This window comes from Bombus bifarius, unplaced genomic scaffold (assembly GCF_011952205.1).
Source record: "Bombus bifarius isolate JDL3187 unplaced genomic scaffold, Bbif_JDL3187 scf7180000008227, whole genome shotgun sequence".
Classification (NCBI taxonomy): Eukaryota; Metazoa; Arthropoda; class Insecta; order Hymenoptera; family Apidae; genus Bombus; species Bombus bifarius.
This window is the reverse complement of record NW_022884524.1, coordinates 367366-388635: the sequence shown is the minus strand read 5'-3', so window position 1 is coordinate 388635 and position 21270 is coordinate 367366. Positions and strand designations below refer to the sequence as shown.

The window sequence follows — 21270 nt, the reverse complement described above, 5'->3', positions numbered from 1 at the left end:
CTTATAAATTATCTATGAGCCGGAAACGCATAAAGCAGACCAGTTTTCCATTGGCAGTTTCCAGTTTACACGATGTAGACTCGCAGAACGATTAACTACAACTTTGTCGGGTTTATTGAAATGATGTAATTGAATACTTCGCGGTGAAACTGGTCGGCTTAAGACCGCGGCCTAACTTCGTCGTGGTTGCGATCCGATCGGGAATTATCATAAATCTCGTTCGCTGTTAATTCGTTCCCCCGTATCCCGCGGCTTCGTCTCGTCTTTTCGTTCGTGCTCGGCCCTGTTTCCGCAACTTTGATGAACATCGTTAACTCGTTCTCGACCGAGCCGTTCCGATTCGGTTTCCCGTCCTCGGCGTGGCTTTGTTTCGTCGAACAGTATCTCTGCGGTAACTACTTTCATCGATCGTACGCTCCAGTTCTTCTCTTACTCCGTACGGCAAGTGCACGTAAGTTTCGACGCGGTAAGCAGCAGAGAGACCATTTATAACCGACGCGGCGAATTTAAAATTCCATCTGTACAGGATTCGATTTCAACTTGGCTCGTATAAATCCCCCGCTAAGTGGAGAACCGTGATTTTAGTTAGGGAGATGAGAAGCCCCGGTTATCGACCGGGTCTCCGTGTATTCGAAAACTTTTTTCCAACAGTTTCGGACCCCTTCGTCTTGTTTAATCGATGAAACACGCGGTACAGCTCGATCCCTTCCCCTATCCGTACCGCCATTTACACCAAGGAGAGATAAAGAATCGGTCTCAACCGACAATCCTGGCTCTTATCCAGGAGTATGCGAAACGAAGATTCGCTACATCGAACGCTGTTAAGGTCTGACTAGCAAAAAAAAAAGAGGAAAAAGAAAAAAAAGAAAAAAGGGAAAACTGCAGAAGAAAGGAAAGGAGGTTGTCCACGAAGGAAGTGCATCTGGCCACCGATAAAGGTGGCTTGCCATGTCGCAACTACGCTCCTCTTTTCCAGTGTACCCCGCCCCTTTCATCGCATTCGAAAGAGCCATTTAACGAGGGAAATCTCTACCGTGTTTCCTTTGACGTACCATCTGCAGTCGCTTTCTTCTCGTATGTCGTTCCCCTTTTCTCGATCGCGCAAACCTAGAAGACTGTTCCTCGTTTTGCAACTCGGATGGAGAATGCTCCGTGGCTTCTACGACAAATCTTATTGTCGGCCACAAAATTCCCTTGAAAATGGCTGTGACATACTCGAACGGACGCTTTTACGCCGACCTTCCTTTAAAAAACACCATAAACCAAACGAAATTTCAAACTGCGTATTTATCAGCTTCTGAACTTGCGTATTAAATTTTGAAAATCGTTTAAAACGTCAACTTCACGAGTACGCTCTGTTATAAGCGGCAGGGCTTTTAACAAGCTAGTCTGAATTATCAGCAAACTCGAAGGGGAAAGTATCGCGGGTCGGGGCTGATTGTCAACCTAACCAAAGTTTAATACCGCTCCAAAACCATGGAAAAGCTTACACGATAGCGTAAAAGGAGAGAGAGAGAGAGATACAGACAGATAGAAACGGGAACAGAGAGAGAGAGAGAGAGAGAGAGAAAGAGAGAGGAAGAGAGACAGACAGACAGAGAAGAAAGACAAGGCTCGTACCAATTTGCAGTTTGTCCGGTGTCTCGAGCTCTTTCTCCGGGTCTCGGCAGGGTCGACCGGTTGACAAGCGTCTGGTCGAAGTTGGCGTGTAAGCAAGCAAAACGAGCGACTAGATAAAGGGGTGGATGAGCTCTCTTCGGTTCGAGGAGGCAAATTTTAGAAAGAGTGGTTTGAGGTAGTCGCCGAGGGTGAGGCTAGGTTGGAGGAAGTCAGAGAGAAATTGATGTTAGCCGTTTGCATTTATTATTAATACGCTCGTCGACCTGTCACTGGGGCGAACGTGTCAGTCAGGCGCAGTTTCAACCCCTCTTTCAGACCCTCTTCTCTTGTCGCTGCCTCCGAACTTTTCGGACGGACACGTACGCTTACTCTTTCCCTTCTTTCGCCTTTGCCGGTGTCAATCCACCAAAAAAAAAGTAACATCGAGAAAGGTGGGAAAGGCCGTTTTAATTATTCAAGTGCAGCTATCGCACCGCACCGCTTAAAATAATACGACCCTCGCAGTTTTTCCCGTTCGTTCACCTTGTGACATATACGCGATCGCATTTTCGTTTAAAGTTTGAAAATGAACGATCTAATCAAAATTAAATTAAAACAAGATCAGTAAAAACTTCTGTACATTAAATTGCACGTATCACGGTGAATAAAGAGAATAATATACCCACGCTAATCGAAGGATAAAATTCTTGTTTATACACAGCCTGCTTTCTGATCCGAGATAGGTCGACTCAATATTTATAAGTTTCGAAGGGATTCGCGTAGGTAATTTATCACATCCAGAGATAAAAGCAGCGTCGATTTGCAACGTGACTCATCTGCTGTACGTACGAATATTGACGAGATATCTCGGAAATGTAATAATACCTTTCGTAGAAATTCTCGTGTATAAATACTGGACTAAACCAATCCCGTGCGACCAATTGCTCGCGCTGGAAAACGCGTATAACGCGGGGAAATCGATTTCGACTGACGAAGGACGACGAAGGGATCGACGTGGAGACAGCATCGATTCAATCGCGTTAATGCCCGTGTTCTTGAATTATACAGAGTCCGAGGGACGTATCCTGTCTCCACAGGAATAAAAGAAACGTATCTAGAATTCTGGCACCTTTGACCGGACGTTGTCGTAAATCAAACGTCACCAAGATCCTGCGGAACTCGTTTATAGAATCAGCGATTCGATCTTCTGCTCTTTTCCCTATCAACGTTGTACTATAACATGAAATCTCCACGAGATATGATAAACGTTACCGTTTATCTTATCAGGGCACGTGCACAGGATTACGTAAAGGGAAACGTTTCATTTGGAACGTGTTCTTCGCGCTCGTTGCAGGCCGGAAACGAGATAATCCAGATAAAGGGTGCAAATTAAAGCCACGTTTATGCTAATCTACTTGTTTCATATGTATCGAGTAAAAAATCATTTTAATTTTATTCATTTTCATATTTGTTTTTCTTTCTTTTCCCGTTTAGAAGGACTTGATAGGACGAACAAGATAGCGAAGGGTAAACCAGACAGTGGTGTTTTCAAACGACTCAGGCCGTTTCTGTTTAAATGATCTCCACGAGTTCTCCTCGTGTTTTACAATCTCACGAAATGTAAATCCATTCGACGGCGCAGTCAATTCATTTTCATCACACCTCGCGCGGTTATTACGCCACGGAATCGCGAATAAGATATTCCAGATGGTCGATAATGTGGCTCGATATAGAGAATGGTAATTTGCTGGATTTCGGATGCGAGTTGCGCCAACGTTAGGCAGTGGTACATGTTGTTTTCTGGCGATTAACCGATTAGAAGGACGATAGTACAGCGCTAGGAAAACAGATGACGAGGATTCTTCTTTAAGACAATTTCTGTACGCGAATTTAATTTCCTTATGACTTCTTAATACGGTTGTCTGTTCTTATCTTTCCGAAACAAATGTATTCGCCTTTGATGCTCTGTAACGAACTTTATTAATCCTGAGAAAGGACGTTCTATCCTATGTATAAACAAGCGCCAGAAAATAGTTTCACAGCGATTGAAGGATAAGAGGAAATCGTGAGGCTTCGAATGCTAATTTTCTTCACCTTTCGAACGTATAGTAGTTAGCCGCGTGAAAAGCCGCTCGATCGCGAATTCGTTTCCTCGGCTACATCGTTTGACAAACGAGCCGATCGCAAAACAAAAGAGAGAAAACAGATGCCAGTCACGAAGAACCGATTTCCCTTCTGCCATCGAACAGAGATTCGATTTACGAGCTGAATTCCTCGTGATTTCGTTCTTCCTGCTCTCGTAGGCCTCGCACTCGACGTCGAAACGACCGGCAACAACGTTCACTGCGTTTGACATTTCCATTCCGAGCCGCGCCGAGGATTTGTTTGAAATATCGTTTATGCCGGTTGCTATCCGGCATCGTAGCCGGATTAACGGCTGCAACAGGTCGTTAAGTCAGCCGTTGTAAAGCGTCGATATTAGATGAAAATCGAAAGTCGATCTATACGCGATCCGTGCATCGTTCGATCGAACCGATCGACTTGTTCGACCAACGTCCTCGATTTATGCGGCATCCCTCCGTCCTTTGCCACGCGATTCTTTGTTTTCCTTCGTGTTTTCTGACTGTTCTCGTTCGTGTGTTCCGCGCATAAATGTCACGGGTGCAATGATAAATTTCGCGTGTGCGCCTTCCCGCGTCATTCTTGCTCTTTGATGCTGCTGTCTATAAATGTATCGAACAATACTATTGTTTGTTTATATCTCTCGGAAAAATGGTAACAGATAGAATTTTATAGATGAACGAAGCGCGATATCTTTCGATACGATACTTGAACAGTTGAATTACACGGAAACTCAATTTATCAACTACATGGAGGTCAATTGTTTGATTTTTGGAAATTACACGCTAATCACAGGGACTAGTAATAAAATTAAGAAACTTGTAGAAAATCAAGTTGATCGTGGATATTTTGATTCTAGAACGTCATCGAAAAGATTGAATGTTCAAAAACACGCGACGATCCAGAAATCCACATTCGTTGGACGAACCGTGTGCTCGAATGAGTATCAGCTAGCAGACAGGGTGGCAAAGTGAATAGCATTGTGCGCGACTGTACCCCGGGGCCCGACATCTCCTTACGCCTCGTTAGACGCCTTGTTTCGCGCTTCGAAAACGCACGTACGAGTATACGGTGTAATATCGCGGATTGTGAGTGGTAAGCTCGTCGCCTTTCATAATACTGGTTTTAATGGCCCATTCTGGGCCTCGCCCAGTGGCTGTCGAGCAAAAAGGAATTGATTTTCACGTCCGAGTCCTGCGAACACTCAACGAAGAAGCGAGTGAATTTCGACGATGAAGTCCACGAATGAGTAACTAACACCGAATATCGTTTTCCGGTAGATGCGTAGTTATTAATGCGACGAATTTCTAAGAATAGGAATATTACATTTTAACCTTCCTACTTTTCTGGGCATTTGCCGTGCACTAGAGTAGCTCAATGAAGCCTGTAAAATATTTACACGAGCAGAATTCTGTGAAAAGTGGATGGGAGTCTAGGTAATTAAGAAAACGACGGGGATTCCGAAGGAAATTGTTCCAACGAAGAAATCGTACTCGTTGAAACGTAGCAAGTACTGGCCCGGCCATTAGAACAATATTTTATGCCTAATTGATGCAAAGTAAGTCGTAAGAACGTCTGCTGATTTGAATTGTTAATCGGCGTACAACGCCGGCCCATTGATGTCTAATTATCATGTACAGAACGATTCAATGGCATCGAGGCACAGAGGAACCCATGAATCATATTTAAAGACAAATGAATTTCTCAGCATTATATGCAAAAGACGCGGGACGCGAGCGAGCGCTCGAACGCTTATCAGTTCGCGATTTTGCCAAGGAAAAGTACGCAGAGCACGCCAGTATGGTAGTCAATAATTACCCTGCCAACCGCGCCGGCAATAAATCAATGCTTAGAAACAAAATGACAGGGACGATGGTCGTTGATAATACATCGTGTATGTACGAATGTACACTAATTGCACGAGCAGCAACGGAGATATATACGACGAACTCTCCATAAGATTAGACGATCCCTCCCGCAATATCCTGCTGATTTCAAGCGTTGTATCTGTCTTGCATAACACGCGCGCGTACGGTGTTGCAATAAACATTGTAACGTTAATGCTACAGGCTACGAGAACCACGACGACCGTGCAAATGCGCGTTTGACGAGTCCCGCTGAATTTCGACGTCCTTCGATCATTAGGATCGTTGCGTGTGAGACAGACTCGTGGTCTCTGCACGCGGATATTATCTGTACACGTAAGCTCGGTGAAACGTGATCGTCATGCTGGTATGTGGGAAAGTGGTACCAGCAATAAAATGGAATTAATACTACGCGAGAGTTAAAAGACAGACGCTATCGATCAACCGAATCCGGGATAATCTATTAGAGTTTAATATCCAGTAATAATAAAGTCGGATCATTTATTGTTTTCTTCGTTTACGAGCAAATAATTTGTTCCCGGGGCTTCGTTACAAATGGACGTGGTAGAGGGATAAATCAAAAGGAGTAATAATTACAAAGTGGTAAGGGAAAGAGAGAGAAAGAGAGAGTGAGAGAGAGTTTCTCAAGACTGAAGCACGTGTGACTACGATGTTTGGAGAGTTAACGTACTCCATGCGTCAAAGTCATCGTCACAAATGACTTTTTTTTTACCAGACGATTAGAGTTCTTTTTTCATACTCGCTTTTATCATCCGTTGAAAATAGTTTTAATGACGCGTATGTAAAGTTGTTGGCTATTTTAGAATCGGAGCGAACAATGCCTTCTGTTCTATAGAAATAGCTCAAGTACAAATAATTTATTGCTTTTATGTATAGCCCTTTTGTCCGGTTATAGTGCCATGTCACTTAATGATTATTGCAACTACCTAGAAAAGGTAGTTATATCGCGAAATCATATGCTTAAAGTATCGATCAATTATGTTCGCCTGTATCAAAGACGAAAGAGACTAACAAAGAAATTGCATTTCTGTGTTCAAACAAATTATATTCCTCTTACCTAGCTGCTAACCAACCCACGCAGGCATATCAATGGAAATTTCCCAAAATAACAAAATAACATTTCAACCCACGCGTTCTGCGGGCTCATTGTTCACACCGCTTGGGAACAGGTTGAATCGGCTGTGATTTCAGACTTATGTGTGCGTAAGGGCCACGTACGCGCCAGTGGCACGCGTGACACGCATCTCATTGCGAATAGGTCACGAAGTTCGTAAGAACCTGGCCGCCTTGCACTTATGTACGTTTATGGTGCGCTCACGCTGGAACGCAGTTTCTCCCAGCGATGTTCATGGGATTCTTCGCGGAGAAGCCACTATAAGCGTTTCGCATCGCTATCGGCCGTTAGCGATGATGCACACCGCCTCTGATGCACGATCAGACCGGAGTCGAGGCGCTACATCATCCGCCACCTAACAAGAACGATAGAGAGCTTTTCCGCGCTAGGTGATTTATGCGAGTTGTCGCGACCATCTCTGGCCGTGTAATTTACCAACGAATTGATTATTCTTCGGGTCGTTTATCGAAGTCTTTACTCGATTATCACGAGTACTCCGTCATTGATTTTGTGTAATTCGCGATTACGTTTATAAAATGCATTATAGAGTGCAGTTTCACTGTGAAATTAATATAGATTATTAGACATATAAAGAAATATAAGATATATACGTATAAACATCGCCTCATTCTTGTGGCAGTTGTGTTTTCTACAGAAATTCCTATTCGCTGTACTATCAAGAAATCCTCTTGTTTGAAAATACTGCGAGATTGTTTCATTTTCTTGAGGAAGGAACCAATATAACATTGACAAGAAAGACGAAATTGGAATAGTCGACGCCCCGCGCGCTTTGTGCAGATTCCTGTCAAAGTGTGCATACATTGAAATATTCGGGAAATGTTGCAATCTCTTGGTTCCGTCTGTTGCATCGAAAGCTGCAATAACGTCACATTTGTTTCGAGCGCCTCGTTTCGTGCATTGAAATAACCGTTATTTCTGTTGTCGATTCGTGAAATCGTATTGTTAATCCCACGTTATTTACGTTACATTTCATTTTATAACTGGCATCTTGCGTGTGCGGACTTTACAATACATTTCATATAAATCATTAACGAGAAATTCAACTGTAAAGGTATATATATATATATTGAAACGGACAAAATTATCGCGGCTTTGTTGGTTGAAGCATTTGCCTCGAGCTGGCAGCACTACCTTAGCCAAGCTTCGTGTGCTAGAGAGAATTGAGAATGGTGGGAGAAGCAGTATGGCGCAGAAGCGAACCGACAGTCGATTGTAGGACGTTGAAACGGTTTAGTGCTGTCTGTAACTTCGTGTTAGAAAGGTGAATATTCAACAGTTTACTACAAAGAATTGGACACAGATTTTCCTTCTGCAGAATGAGGTACGTTTATATCTCCATATATTTTATTACGACCGTCTGCCATTTTATGTTTGTGTTGATTCATCAACTTGGCTGTCTAACCGGTTTCCTATAAATTACCTGAGAAGAAATTAATTTCTTTTTATGAGATTTTATCGATGAATTACAACTGCGTAGTGATATTTACTGAAATTAATATATATTAATAAGATATTTCATTATATACTTTAAATACCGTTGAAATTTAATTGACAAAAACTGAAATGTTGTGGCGTGGCGTACAGCGTGTAAAGTTTTAGTTGTAGAGGTCGCATGTTCAAATCTTCCGCGATGGGAGATTTCCTGGTACTTCTTTTTTTTTCAATTAATTTAATTAGCTTTCTAGTATCTTACGTATTTCGTAATATTTAGATGCGTATGATGTAATGTATAATTATAAACTCTTAAGTTATACTGGAATATTTTCGTCAACAAAGGAGAATTATTATTTCTATCCGCAGAGCGCGTATTCAGATGCACAGGCAGAAGATGGAAAGATAAACATCCGCTTGCACGAGTTCCTTTTACGTTCATCTCAACGATCCAAAATGCCATTCACAGCTGATGCAGCAGCTACCCAAATACAGGAACGACTGAAGAACCTGTATCACTTGGTGCACGAGATCGAAACACAAAGGATTCGTTCAGAGCATAATCTGAACAATATTATAAAAACTTACGAGAAAGTAACACCGGAGGACAAGGTATCCCCGTATTATCAACAGAAGCTGAAGAATCTCAATGCAGCGATCGGCGACTCTCAGCAGGAAGAAGAGATTCTGCGTAAAGCATTGGGAAAAATCAACGAAATTCGAGCAATTAGAAACGAACGACGGATACAGGCTCGGAATGCAGGAAACAAAGAAACTATCCGTCGAGGTGCTCTGATGAAGATGGTGTTGAGCACGGCGCAAACGCTCCCTTTGTACGTAGGTAAGACACCAGGGGCGAAACCACCCCCTCTTTGTGGAGCAATCCCAGCAGAGCCTACGTATATCGCGAAAATGGGAGACATGGTGGCTGCCCTTGTAAAGGGGTCCGAAGAAGAGGATTGGATCTTGGCAGAAGTGGTTCAATTCAATCCTACGACGAACAAATACGAGGTGGACGATATCGACGAGGAGCAAAAGGACAGGCACACCTTGTCGAGACGAAGAGTGGTGCCTCTTCCATTGATGAGAGCTAATCCTGAAACAGATCCTCATGCTCTTTTCCCCAAAGGATCCATCGTGATGGCATTGTACCCTCAAACGACTTGTTTCTATAAGGCAGTCGTGAACCAACCACCCACTACAGCCACCGAGGAATACGAAGTCTTATTTGAGGACGCGAATTACGCAAATGGGTATTCGCCGCCTTTAAAAGTCGCTCAACGTTACGTGATCTCCATCAAAGAGAGCAAGAAGAATAAAAGTCAGTGTTGACGGACGATTTATTATAAAATAGCGCCAATATTATTTCCGATATTGTTCTCGCGTTTGTACATTATTGATAGAGTATAACCATGCGCTTTTGTATTATAGACGCTTATCAGCTGTAATAAAGTATACGCTTTTGGATAAATACCCTATCATTGCGTTCATGCGAAAAATAATCGTATTCATCTCCTCATTCTCTTCTATTACTCGACGTTTGAACAGCAAATTATTCGAGCACTTTAGACTTTGTTTTCGATATAATTACTTCTTCGTTGCTTGTATCGGTGTTTTTATCGAAATCATATGGTTTGTCGTTAAGCTGGAACTCGATCGATCGGTTCACGACCGAAAGAAATAACCACGTACTGACAGTTAGGGTCCTGTTTCCGCGATACTCTCGTACGCTGAAGGTAATTGGCGTAGATTATACGACGATAATAGCGGCATCCTTGTACACGCGGGTGGACCTTAACCTGCACTGGTCTGACCTTTCGTGGAATCGAATCTCCGTGACTCCGTTCGACCGGGCAATTTCTTCCTGTACGGAATAAATCTTCTTCTTTCACGCTGACATGTAGAAGACAGAGATAGGACTTGTTGGCCTTTTGGACTGGGGAAGGGGAAGGGGCTGAATTCGACGCGAGGCAGGCTGAAAGGCGAGCCGCGTCGGTACTCCAGCGAAAAAGGGACGTAGAACGAAAGAGAGTGGCGTGCAATAATTGATTCCATAATCGGTGGCTGCCGCCAGACATCAAAGTGGCTCGGTTCCAACCCTCGGCACAGACTGTTCGGGCCAATCTTCATTTATTATTTAACTTAACTAGCCCTGCTCGAAGTATCATAAAAAAGCGGGCCCGTTTTCGTCGCGTCGACACGTACTTCGTCCGTGTTTCTTCCTCGAAATTGTCCGAATTGCTTCGGCGATCCTTTTCAATGAACAGCGTTTTGCTCGTTAAAGATGAGGGTCGAGTGGATAGTACGATCGGTAAGCGTATGAGTTTCGAGCAAATTATAAGAATAAAAATATCCTACCAGACTACACAATAGATATTGTTCGTTCGCTATTCAACAAATTTTCTTAACAGGCCGGCCTGCAGCCCATATGTCGCACTTAGCGAAAATTCGTTTGTTAGATGTCATTGTTCGTTTCCTAGCGAGCTGTCATAAAGGATTTTTCAAAGGATTTTCTGGAATTAACACTTTATCGACCGCTAGCGGTTCAACAACATACGCACGTCCGACCGTCAGGTGCAGATTTTTCCTAGCGCTGTCTTTGTCTCGGTTTAGACTCCAATTCTTTTCGTTCATCGCGAATGGTAAGTTTTTCAAATTTGTATAAAATTGTGGGAGCTTACAGAGCAACGCAACCGACGCAATTGACGCAACTAAACAAGGTACCTTAGAACTAAATAACAAATTACTGCTCAAATAATGAAAAAGATTATCGGCGACAAAAAGCTGATTAATATGCTATCGGTCGGCAAGCGTTGGCGACAAAAACCGATTAATCGGTTATCGGTCGGTAAAGTGTTAAAACACCGGGCTTAACGGTTCTCGGTATTTTGTAATGACAAGTCTTGAACTGGCGGGATTCACCCTGTTGCCAAGTCGCTATCCACCAGGAACCAACTTCTTTACCTGTGTTCAAGGGTAATATCGCGCTACGGATGCATTGGAAGAGATGATTGCGAATTGATCGCCTTTTAGAAACAAGCCGTAGTTAATCATGTTCCGTAGTTGCTAGTTGTCATCGTCAGTCGTTACTCATCAACAAGTCGGTACTCGTCATACGTAGTCGTCACTTGTCATAACTAATAGTTACTTGTCATCTCTAGTCTAATAATTCTCGTCGTCTCTAGTTCTTAGCAATCGTTCCAATAGTTATTTCCCACAGTAATAAGCGGTAGTTTGTTTTTATCAGTCGGTACACTACGTGTAAACGCCAGTCAATCCTAAACAATCGTAACATTTGATCTATCACGAGGAATAGACAGGTCTTCTAAGCCAGTTTAATAATCAATAACGTTAGTGAATTGACGAGAGACAAGTTGTCTTAAGTAGCTTACTTTTACGAGTTTATAATTTCATCTTGAATGGAACAGTTAGCTGACTTGTAATCTACTTTTTCATAAAATTCACTTGTAGACTTTTTCTTTGTCACCGACCTGTCGTTGTCACACAAAAAGTAACTTGTAATTTCTGATTTAAATAATTCAGTAATAATCCTATAGAGTGCAAGTAGTTTATTTTGCTCTAGTCTTAATACTAATGTGTTAAGTAGATCTAACTCTAAGAAATTTTACACATAGAACATTCCAGAAACGGGTTTAGCTAATCTTGTGTTTGCTAATGAAGCACTTCCCTATACAATCAAAATCAACTTGTTCGCCAAGCATACTCCCGATAACGCTCGATAAACCGAATTGCTCATCAACGATTCGCACTATTGCTCTGGGGGGCAATAATCGAAATCTGAGCGACCACGTACTACCTATCCCAAATGTATATCGAGGAAAAGGCGACTAGCCGTTTCGAAGCGATAGCCATCCTCCTCGAAATAGCGAGCACCAACGTGTCGGTAGGAGCCATTTTCAGCCGCGGAATTAATTCAACCGACGCGATTAGCTTTCGCGACGTGGGTGAACTCTGGTTGAAACGGCTTCTATCGCGACCACGTGTACTAGGCATACCTTTATAGACACACGTTTCTGTTGCTATCGCGGCGTAAAGTCGACGTAATCGAAGCTCCACGAGCCTGGAGTTCGTACGACCAGGCTAATACAAGTGGATTCGTAGCATGCAAGCCACCGGAAGCTAAACCGAACTCGTGTTCGGGCACGCAAGCCGTCCCTTTCACCCTAGCTTTCAGTGCAGCCTCCATCTTTGCCCCTTCCCAAACAGCTTTGCTCGTTTCGCTTCGTTCCCTACGTTCATTCGTTCCACGTTCTCAGTTATCCGAGTAATTCCTCTTCTCGATCGTTTCGCCCTTCTTTCTTTCGTCCCTCTTACCTCTTCGTGTCTTTCTTCCAACTTCTTCTTCTCTCCACCCTCTCTCCATGCTGCTTCGTTCCAACCTGCTGTTCTCGTGGCACAAACCAATCGGACCAGTTTCGCTTAACCCTCCGGTAATGACACGCGGTATTTTTCTTCGCCGCTCGTAATTACGACCGTGCTCCCGCGAGCATATTTTATTTCGTCCCGAGTCGATCGATCCACCGACGCTGGTATCTGTCACCGAGGCTCGCCCGAGCTATTGCCATTCGCTTCTTCCCCCGGCGATCATTAGTCTCCCTTTCGATAAATATGCGAACGGCGAGGAGGTGTCAACTTCGTTGCCTCAGATATTTTCTCGGTCAAGGAAATAAGTGGAGTTCGTGTTTTAATTCGATTATTTCTGGAAATGAAAGGTTCGAAAGTTTTCGACATCGAGCAAACTTGTTTTTCTATTAAATGTTCGTTTAAGCGAAAACTCGTTAACGTTGTATTTTATGGGGCAGCTCAAATGGAATAACACGAAACGTTGGTCCAACGTTAATTTCCATGCTGCGTGCGCTTTGCGCTGGAGGAAATTTTATTTTTAAGAACGAGCCGTTTTTATCGATGAGGAAATCGGAAACCAATGAGCTCGATCGTGCATTTTCCTATCCAGGAAAGAAGAGCGCGCAAAAGAGATTACATACTCGATCAGTACGGCGGGCAGTCCGCGGATTTCTATTTTTTAAAATTAATATACGCTTGTAGAATAATACGAGTTCCGATCAGGGAAAGTGCCGGTGTTAACTTTTAGCCTTCGAACGCGCAAACGACCGCGTGAAATATTGCCATTGTGCGCGATTGTCGACGACTGTTGATCGACTACCGAGTAAAAAAGCACCTCGTTACCTGCCTTTCGCTTCTCGTGGACACCTTTACTCCGGATTTTAAGCGTAGAATAAATTTCTACCTTAGGCTTTGATCGGATCTAAAGCTATCTAGTCTCGCGCGGTTGCAATTCCCGGTCTTGAGAGCACAATGCTAGCAGTTCGTGTACCACTACTCTTTTCCTCCTTGATAGCAACGACACTTTAGACGAAACGATAGCGAGTCAGTGAACGTAGGCGGTTCGAGTGGCGCAGTCATTTTTAAAACGTCCCAACGAGTCCCACTTCGTCGCACGCTTAAGCCTCGAACACGGTATCGCCACGAGAATCAGGTGTTTGACCTCCACGAAACGCTGGTCAAGTCCAAGCAAGCTTCCTTGAATAAATAAGGGTCACGAGGCATCTGAAAGTATCGATCTAATTGCTCTCTGCCCTAGTACGATCATTGGCTCGCATGTAACTGGACAGTTTTCTATCGAATACCAGGAAGCAGGAATATAGCATGTTATAAACAGTTCTATAACAGTTATAAACACTAACGACGTTACTCGTGATCGATCGATAACTCGGGCAATTTTTCTTTTAAATTTCGTAGTTAAGGGAACGAACTAGTTTTAATAGGAAGCTAGTAGATCCAATTCGAAGTTGATAATTCGATTGCTTCGTCTAATCGAAAGGGGCGTTCTGCCGGAATCTAGGGTAATCGAATGCAATGTTATAACGATCTGTCAGTAATACGAGCTCGTCAAATGTCAATTGGAAAAGCCATTCTTTTGTCAGGGATTGCTTTCGACGTGACAATTTATTATGTTTTCTCATAAGCGGAAGCGTGCATCGAAGGAAGAGACGAGCCGCATTAGGCGAAACGATTTTCTCTTTCTTGACGTATTTCCAGAGGACATTTGTCTTTTCATGGCACGCGGGTTCTCGTACGGAATCGTCAGCCTCTTGTTCAACGTTGATGTTACGAACACGAGCCACGCGATGGTGAAAGGAGGCAAAGAGGGCGGGCGAATAATTCATAAGCGGGCGGTTTCTCGTTAATTAATTGCGTTTACCATTGAAGGCGGGGCAGTTTTAAACTTCCATCATAATTCAGACCTATAATCGGTTATCGCGGTCGTTATCTCGCGTTACGGCGCGATCGTCCCGAAAATTAGCGTACACTTTTACGACTTTCCCGCCGAAAGAATTTTAATTTCGTCGGAGCTGTCGCCTCTGTGACACGTTTCCGTTGTCGCTTAAACAAGAACTGCTGGTTTAACTATCGACGCTGATCGGAACCGTGCCACAGTACAAGGTACGAAATATTAAAAAAAGATTTTTGTTGCCAGAGCCAATTTTAAAGCCCTCGAGATCCTTTGAACAAACGAACGAAATGTGAAATTTCCAAAATTGAAAGTTTGGTACAACGATTTTAACCGAAACTTCTACGACATAATAAAAGCAATTTCGAAGATGTGAACGCTCGAAGTATAAATTCCATGGAAATTCATTTTGCGTTCGTTTTACCTCGCGACAAACGTCCCAAGACGACCAATTTCACCGATCGTGCCATTGAAAGTATCACGAACAGGCGATTATCTGAGGAACCGCTAAGGAAGGAGTGTCTCGGTTTAAAAATGCGTCAGCTGCACCGGAAATAAATAACAATCCTTTAATGATAATATCGTGGGGGTTCGCCATTAATCACCGACGAGCGCATTCCTTTTACAGGTCAACGAACTCGGTTCGTTTCGATTCGCAAGTTGGCCATTTTCACCGGACACGTAGGTCGAGTTGAGACCGATGGCCTTTCGAGAAGTTACTTATTTCTGGACCGTGTCCACGGTCTCAGTGGGTCACTGGATGCGTCCAGTTCCGGCGATGATTAATTCTGACCTCCCATCAGGGATATTAGTTTTTAATGCGCCAGCGTTGTCGTGGGAATTATAATAATTAGCTCGGTGCCGCGCGAACCAGCTGCCTGTAGGACGCGACGACGTCCCAGCCGTGTCGTCCATCGCTATACTATAATCCTATTTGCTCTCGAGGAACTGTTAGCTGCAACCAACGTTTACGCGAATTTGCAAGTATATAGATATATCGTAAAAGTTGGGAAAGCAGTTAATCATAGTTTTTGCTATCTTCCAAATCAATTGGAAAATAATTTTTAACAGATAAATCACGCGAAACGAGCTTCCAGAAATATAATATGAGAAGTTACGTTTAGAGTGTGATTTCTAATGTAAATTGTTCCCTGTTATTGATTTCTGTACTCCATTATTCCCAGAAGTGTATTCAAAATTATATGGTTTTCTAAAATAATATTTCTTCATTTGACCATGTTCTGTAAATTGCCTAGCAAACTAATTTCGACTGTACGAACAGGTCCCCAAATATCTAAACTTCTTCGGCAAATTTCCCAAAGCGACCAAGTTCCAGGTATCATCTAACCCCATGTTCGAACTTCTCCACATATTTACTTTGAACGGTCGACTCATTTTAATTTGTCAAGCTACGTGTAACTTCGTGAAATCACAATGCAACGAGTTACGTACCTCGTCTTTCTTACAACGACGAACAGAAACGATATATCCTTCTTGTCATGAAGTACATCTTCATCGATATCAGAGCAGTACACGATAATGCAACCTGGCCATGCCTTCTCATAAATCCACTAAAATTCTTTCACCCATTACTAACCGAGGTACAAAGCTCAAGTACAATGGATTTGGCCGAAACGAATTCGGGACTTCACGATTACACTCAGATAATGCATGCATGCACTATACAGCTAGAAACCAGTATTTCATCCGTTCCACCTTTACTCCCCACCTCTATTTTTCAACACAGTCGAGAGTGTCGGCGATCAATCACCGGGCAAAAAGCAAACAAAGAATTAGCATGAATCTCCCGAGAAATCCTGACGCTTAATTTTACTGGAGCGTTTTCTGACGGCGTTCGTCGATAACGCGGGCCTGAAAAAGCGGCGACGTTCCAGCTTGCGAGCGCAATTTTTTCCACGGAGCCCGTGAAACGCCCTCAGAACGATCCAGCTCGTCGTGCATCATCCGCTTAATCCTTTACACGCCGTAGGAGCGTGATTGTCAATATTTCAAGGGCCGCGCGGAGTATCGAGAAACGGAGGAAAAACGAGTTGACCGAGAGGGCCGGGTCTCGATCAGCCGCGACATCGATCGTGTTCGAGATCGCGGCCGGTTGAAATTGACTGGCCATTCCTCGTCTCGTAGTCTCGCGGGTCTCGTTCGAAGGCAGGCCGCGGGGCTAACCGTTGAACCCGGCCTAATTGAATTTCGCATACGAGCACCGCGACGATTCGTCATTCCGGCGTCCAATTTGGCCGCGAGTCATGCCATTCTCTTTCGACTACCGCGTTCTTCATCGGCGTCTGGCCGGCCTGTCACGCAGCGTTCGCACCGCTGGACACCCGAAATTTTATCGACGAAAGGGAGCCGCGAGGACACTTACCTGGAACAGAAAGAAAAAGAGTTTGGTTAATTTTATTGGTCTGGTATATTTTTATTATTTATAATAAGACCTACGACGTGTTAATTATGAGGTTGCTTACTATTATAAACTACGGGTGTTTAAGAATTTAACTTAACTTAAAGGCACAGAAGTACAAAGAATGAGAATAAAATGCATAAGCGTATGAGACATTTCAGATATAGTACTTGTTATAATATTTTATAGATACGAGAATGTTTGTTTGAAAAAAAAGTACTCTTTGTTAGACTATGTTGGTTTAGAGTGTGTCTTGATACGTTCGTGTAAGTTGGACGTCGTATCAGACATGCCAGACATATTTAACGAAGATAATAACCACCGCAGCCATCGTTCTGTGAGGTTCGTTTGCAGGAGTACGCGAAGAATTCATTTTCTGAGCCATAATTTGTTGCGAGGGTCTGTGCATAATATATACACCTTGCTAGGAAGTTCTATTACTCTGTAGAAAAGTCTGACTTCGCTGCATTGGGAGCTTATGAATTTTTGAAAAGTACTGGCTTGATCATGAAAAAAATGTAGGGGAGAACGACCATGTCCCTTGAACGCGTTGATTCTTTCTTCGAAATAAGATATGTACGCCAAATTTCCAATTTTGTTACTTCGGAAATAAGTCTTAATATCGTGCCAACTCATTTCTCTTTATCGTTGTAGGAAAGAAAAATATTTCCTGATACATCGTTCGGTTGTCCTGTTTGACAATCAACAACGGCATAATTAACGTTGATTATTAAATTAATACGAAGCTATTACTGGTTGCTGCCGTCGCATGCATTAGCCAGAGGTGCGTAAATAAGCAAACTCCACGTGCCTCTTACCTGTGGTACGCTTGTCTTCGCGGGATCCGCGAGACAGAGGTATCGATTTCCAGGTAAATTGCTTGCAGTAATAATACACAAACACCTGACATTCCGCGTAAACTGTAATCGAGAGGCCGGCGGCAGGGCTAAGAAACCTGGCTTCGTAAGCCCGTTGTTTCTCCACGCCGTCAACTTGAAGGAAATAAGGGAAGGACAGGCTTCCTTCTACCAAAGGCAGCTGCTTAGGTTCTCACATAGATTAACCCAGGTAGTTTCTGTTCCGCTTCGTCTAGGAGACGAAGCTTCAGGCTGCCAGGAAGTCGCTCGCAAACTCGATGGCAAATTGTCGAGTCTTGCCTACCCTCTTCCTTACCTCTGCCCTCTTCCTACCCCTTTCTTGATATCCGTTTCTCTCTTACCAACCCCCTTTTGTCTCTCGTACTGCCTCGCCATCGCCTCGCTCTTTGCAACTGTCTGGGTTGGACGTCTTATCCATGGCGGATCGTCTTTATCCATCGGGAGCTCGCAAATCACAGGCTGGCGGTTCGCCCTGGCCAAATTATCCAGGAAATTCCGGACGCTCTACCGTATACCGAGACTGCTCGTGTCGCAACGACGATCGAGATAATCTTAAACTCGATGCGGTAGATTCTCGATTGTCTTGGAATACGACGTTCATCGGTTGTAAACGTAAACGAAAATAAGACGGATTTCTTGAATGACGTTGTTCAGAAGGAATATACATGGTATAAGTATATCGTGCTAGATTTCCATATCGGCAATTTCTTATTATTTCATCGACCAGTCGCGGGGAGACGCGATCGCGAGGAAGCGCGTCAACGGGAGTCGTAAATTCCCGTTACGATTAGAATAATCGACGCCACGAGCAGATCGATCCCCTATTTCGATTAGGGTAATAGAGGTGGTTTTAATGAGTAGCGCTTGATTAACAGTTCAAAGATATTACATATTTCCAACAACTTTATATAAAAGCTAGTTACGCTGGAGATGAATGAAGTAGATGAATGATTGACGGATGAACCCGGTAAAGATATGTTGACTGTTCCAAAGTTGGAGAATCAGTTTAGAGATGTGGCGACTGTTCTGTAGTCCTTGAATCGGTCCGAGATGTTGACTGTCCTAATGTCGCAGATCCAGTCCAGAGACGTCGATGGATCTGTCGTCGTAGAACAAGTAAAGTCCGTTCTCGTGTTATTACGGAGGAAAGCTCGGTATGGGTGTGTCTTTGAACGAAGGCGGCGGATTCGTTGTTCACATTTTTCGTTAGGAAAGTGAGGGTAATGATTCGCGAAGCCTCCTGCCAACGTGGTTCGTGGGTGACATTGTTCATGGGAAAACCCGCTTTTCCTGTTAGGTACATACCCGTTTTCTCCACAATTTGTAAGAGCGTACAATAAACCTAAGGACTGTTCTAAGGACAATATATAAACCGAAAACACTTATAGGATTGGAGATTCCTCCAAGTTAATAAGAGTAAGTTATAAACATTATATTAAAAAGATTATGTTTATGGTGGTTCCTTAGGTTTATCGAGGGTATGAATAAAATGATAAAGTTAAAGGTGTTCCTCGAATTTCCGAAGTAGTATATTTTTCAAATGACTTTACAGTTGAAAAATGTTGAAGTGGTCACCACTTCTAAGAAAACTCTACATCTGGTCTTTTTAGTTTTCTCAAGCACTGAAGCCATCGACAGCGTATAGACAATAGACTGGGTCGAAGGCAGACCATAAACAGTAGACAGGCGACGTTTGCTTCGGGGTTTTCAGTTATAGGGTAACACAGCTAGCGTGCGGATCTGGACCAGCTCAAATTGTATTCTTACTTATAATTACACTTCTGTATTAAAATATATTTTCTACCTTACAATTTATCCACGAGTTTCTCTGTTTATACATCAAATAACCTCAACAAAAAATCTCTTATTTACCTAAAATTTCACTTCTTGTTCTGTGTTGGAATTATCTTGTATATTCAGCAGCGCATTTCATTCTGTGATGATTTCGTTTACTTCTGTTTTTGATATTCTTTATGGTGTCCTTGCAGTGTCTTCTATTGCGGAAACATTTCCTTGGTGTCTTCGCTCTATTATTTTTTGCCACTGAAATCTCTCTACGCTTGAAATGTAGGATCGTCACGTTGCTGGGATTCTCTTTATGAATTCTACCTTACGGCAGAAGCACTCCGCGAATGTGGAAATTTTTTGCAATGTTACATTCGTCACAGTAGTCTTAGGAGGACATTGTCAAAGGAAAGCTCGTTCCTATTTTCCTATTGTCTTTTCTGTTCCGGCTTGGACGCTGTCCATAAAAGTAAATTGTTAGAACTGGAAGAAACTCCCTAGAAACTTGCACAATAGTCAGATGGTCTGTAGAAGCGATTTTAGAGAAACTGATCACAGTATGAACGTCGCGTCGTCTGCGACAGATAATCGACCAAAGGGTAGTTATAGCGTATGTTTCACACATTTCTTGTTCGATATTTGTAGGAAGGGAAGATATAGAAATTAAATAGAACTTTCGTGAAAAATGATCACGTTAAGAAAACATCTAACATTAGCCAGATTAGCTATCAGATTATGTTTTAATAGAGTGGATCATTTTTATTAATTTCAAATCTTAATTTGCATACAGGAACACTATGTTAACAAGAAGAATTTACATTCCTCTATGAGCAGTTTATTAACTTGCAAATGGAAATTAATAAATTAACTTCTCGTACACATTATAGATACTTGTCGCACATTATCAGAGCTCGATCTTTAAACAGAACACCGCAATAAATATTGTGTTTGCAAGAATAAATTATATAAAGTATAAAGTACAATAAGATCATAGGAAATGGAAATAAAAGGTTTGTGTCTCTTTTAATAGTGAATTTAAGGTGCAATTAAGCTTGAAATGTTTATTTGCTAAATGCAACCCTTGGCGATTCTTGATGTCCAGCCAACGAGGCGACACGCGAATAAGATTAAGTGCATCTGAGCCATGGAAATCTTGGAATCCATGGAATCTTTCGAATGAAAACCGAGAGATCTAAGCTTAATGCTGCATAAGCCAGTGTTTCCTCGTCTTTTTCTACGTTAGAATCGCGAATGTGCACGATACCGAGGAAACGCGCCGTGATGTTATTTAAGAAAGTATTTTCCCGTGCTCGTCCGACTCGTTGAAGCTACAAATTGAAATAACTCGCGCTTCGAATTTTCAGATTAAAAGCTTGACCCGCTTGTTTATTCTTTGTTACACCAGCTTCCTGTTGCTCTCTTCTTCCACTCGTCGCTATTTTTCTTTCCGCATTCCGGATTTTCAAAGTGTTTCAATGCGATGATTTTCTGCAGCCGTTCATCTGCTTTGTACCGCGAATCAGACTCTCTCGCTGTTTCGACGAGTTAATTCCTACTTTGTAACTACGAAGTAACTTTTATTTCCTATTCTATTGTGCCAAAAGTGGCGATTTCTTTTAGATTTATTGAACGAAATGGCGCAACTATTCGCTCACTGGTAATTGTCATTTAAATGAAAGTCACCGAGGATCGATAATTTCAACACCTTTGCGAGGGTGGAAGCTACGCGAGGGTAGGTGTAA

At 42.8% G+C, this 21270-nt stretch overlaps 1 protein-coding gene across 1 annotated transcript; it reads left to right on the top strand.

Moving 5' to 3' along the window:
• Positions 1-7902: 7902 nt before the first annotated feature.
• Positions 7903-9650, top strand: LOC117211280 (SAGA-associated factor 29). Its single transcript, XM_033454989.1, has 2 exons — positions 7903-8062; positions 8542-9650. Exon 2 carries the CDS (start codon positions 8629-8631, stop codon positions 9502-9504), a length of 876 nt encoding a protein of 291 aa, XP_033310880.1. The 5' UTR covers positions 7903-8062; positions 8542-8628; the 3' UTR covers positions 9505-9650.
• Positions 9651-21270: the final 11620 nt, after the last annotated feature.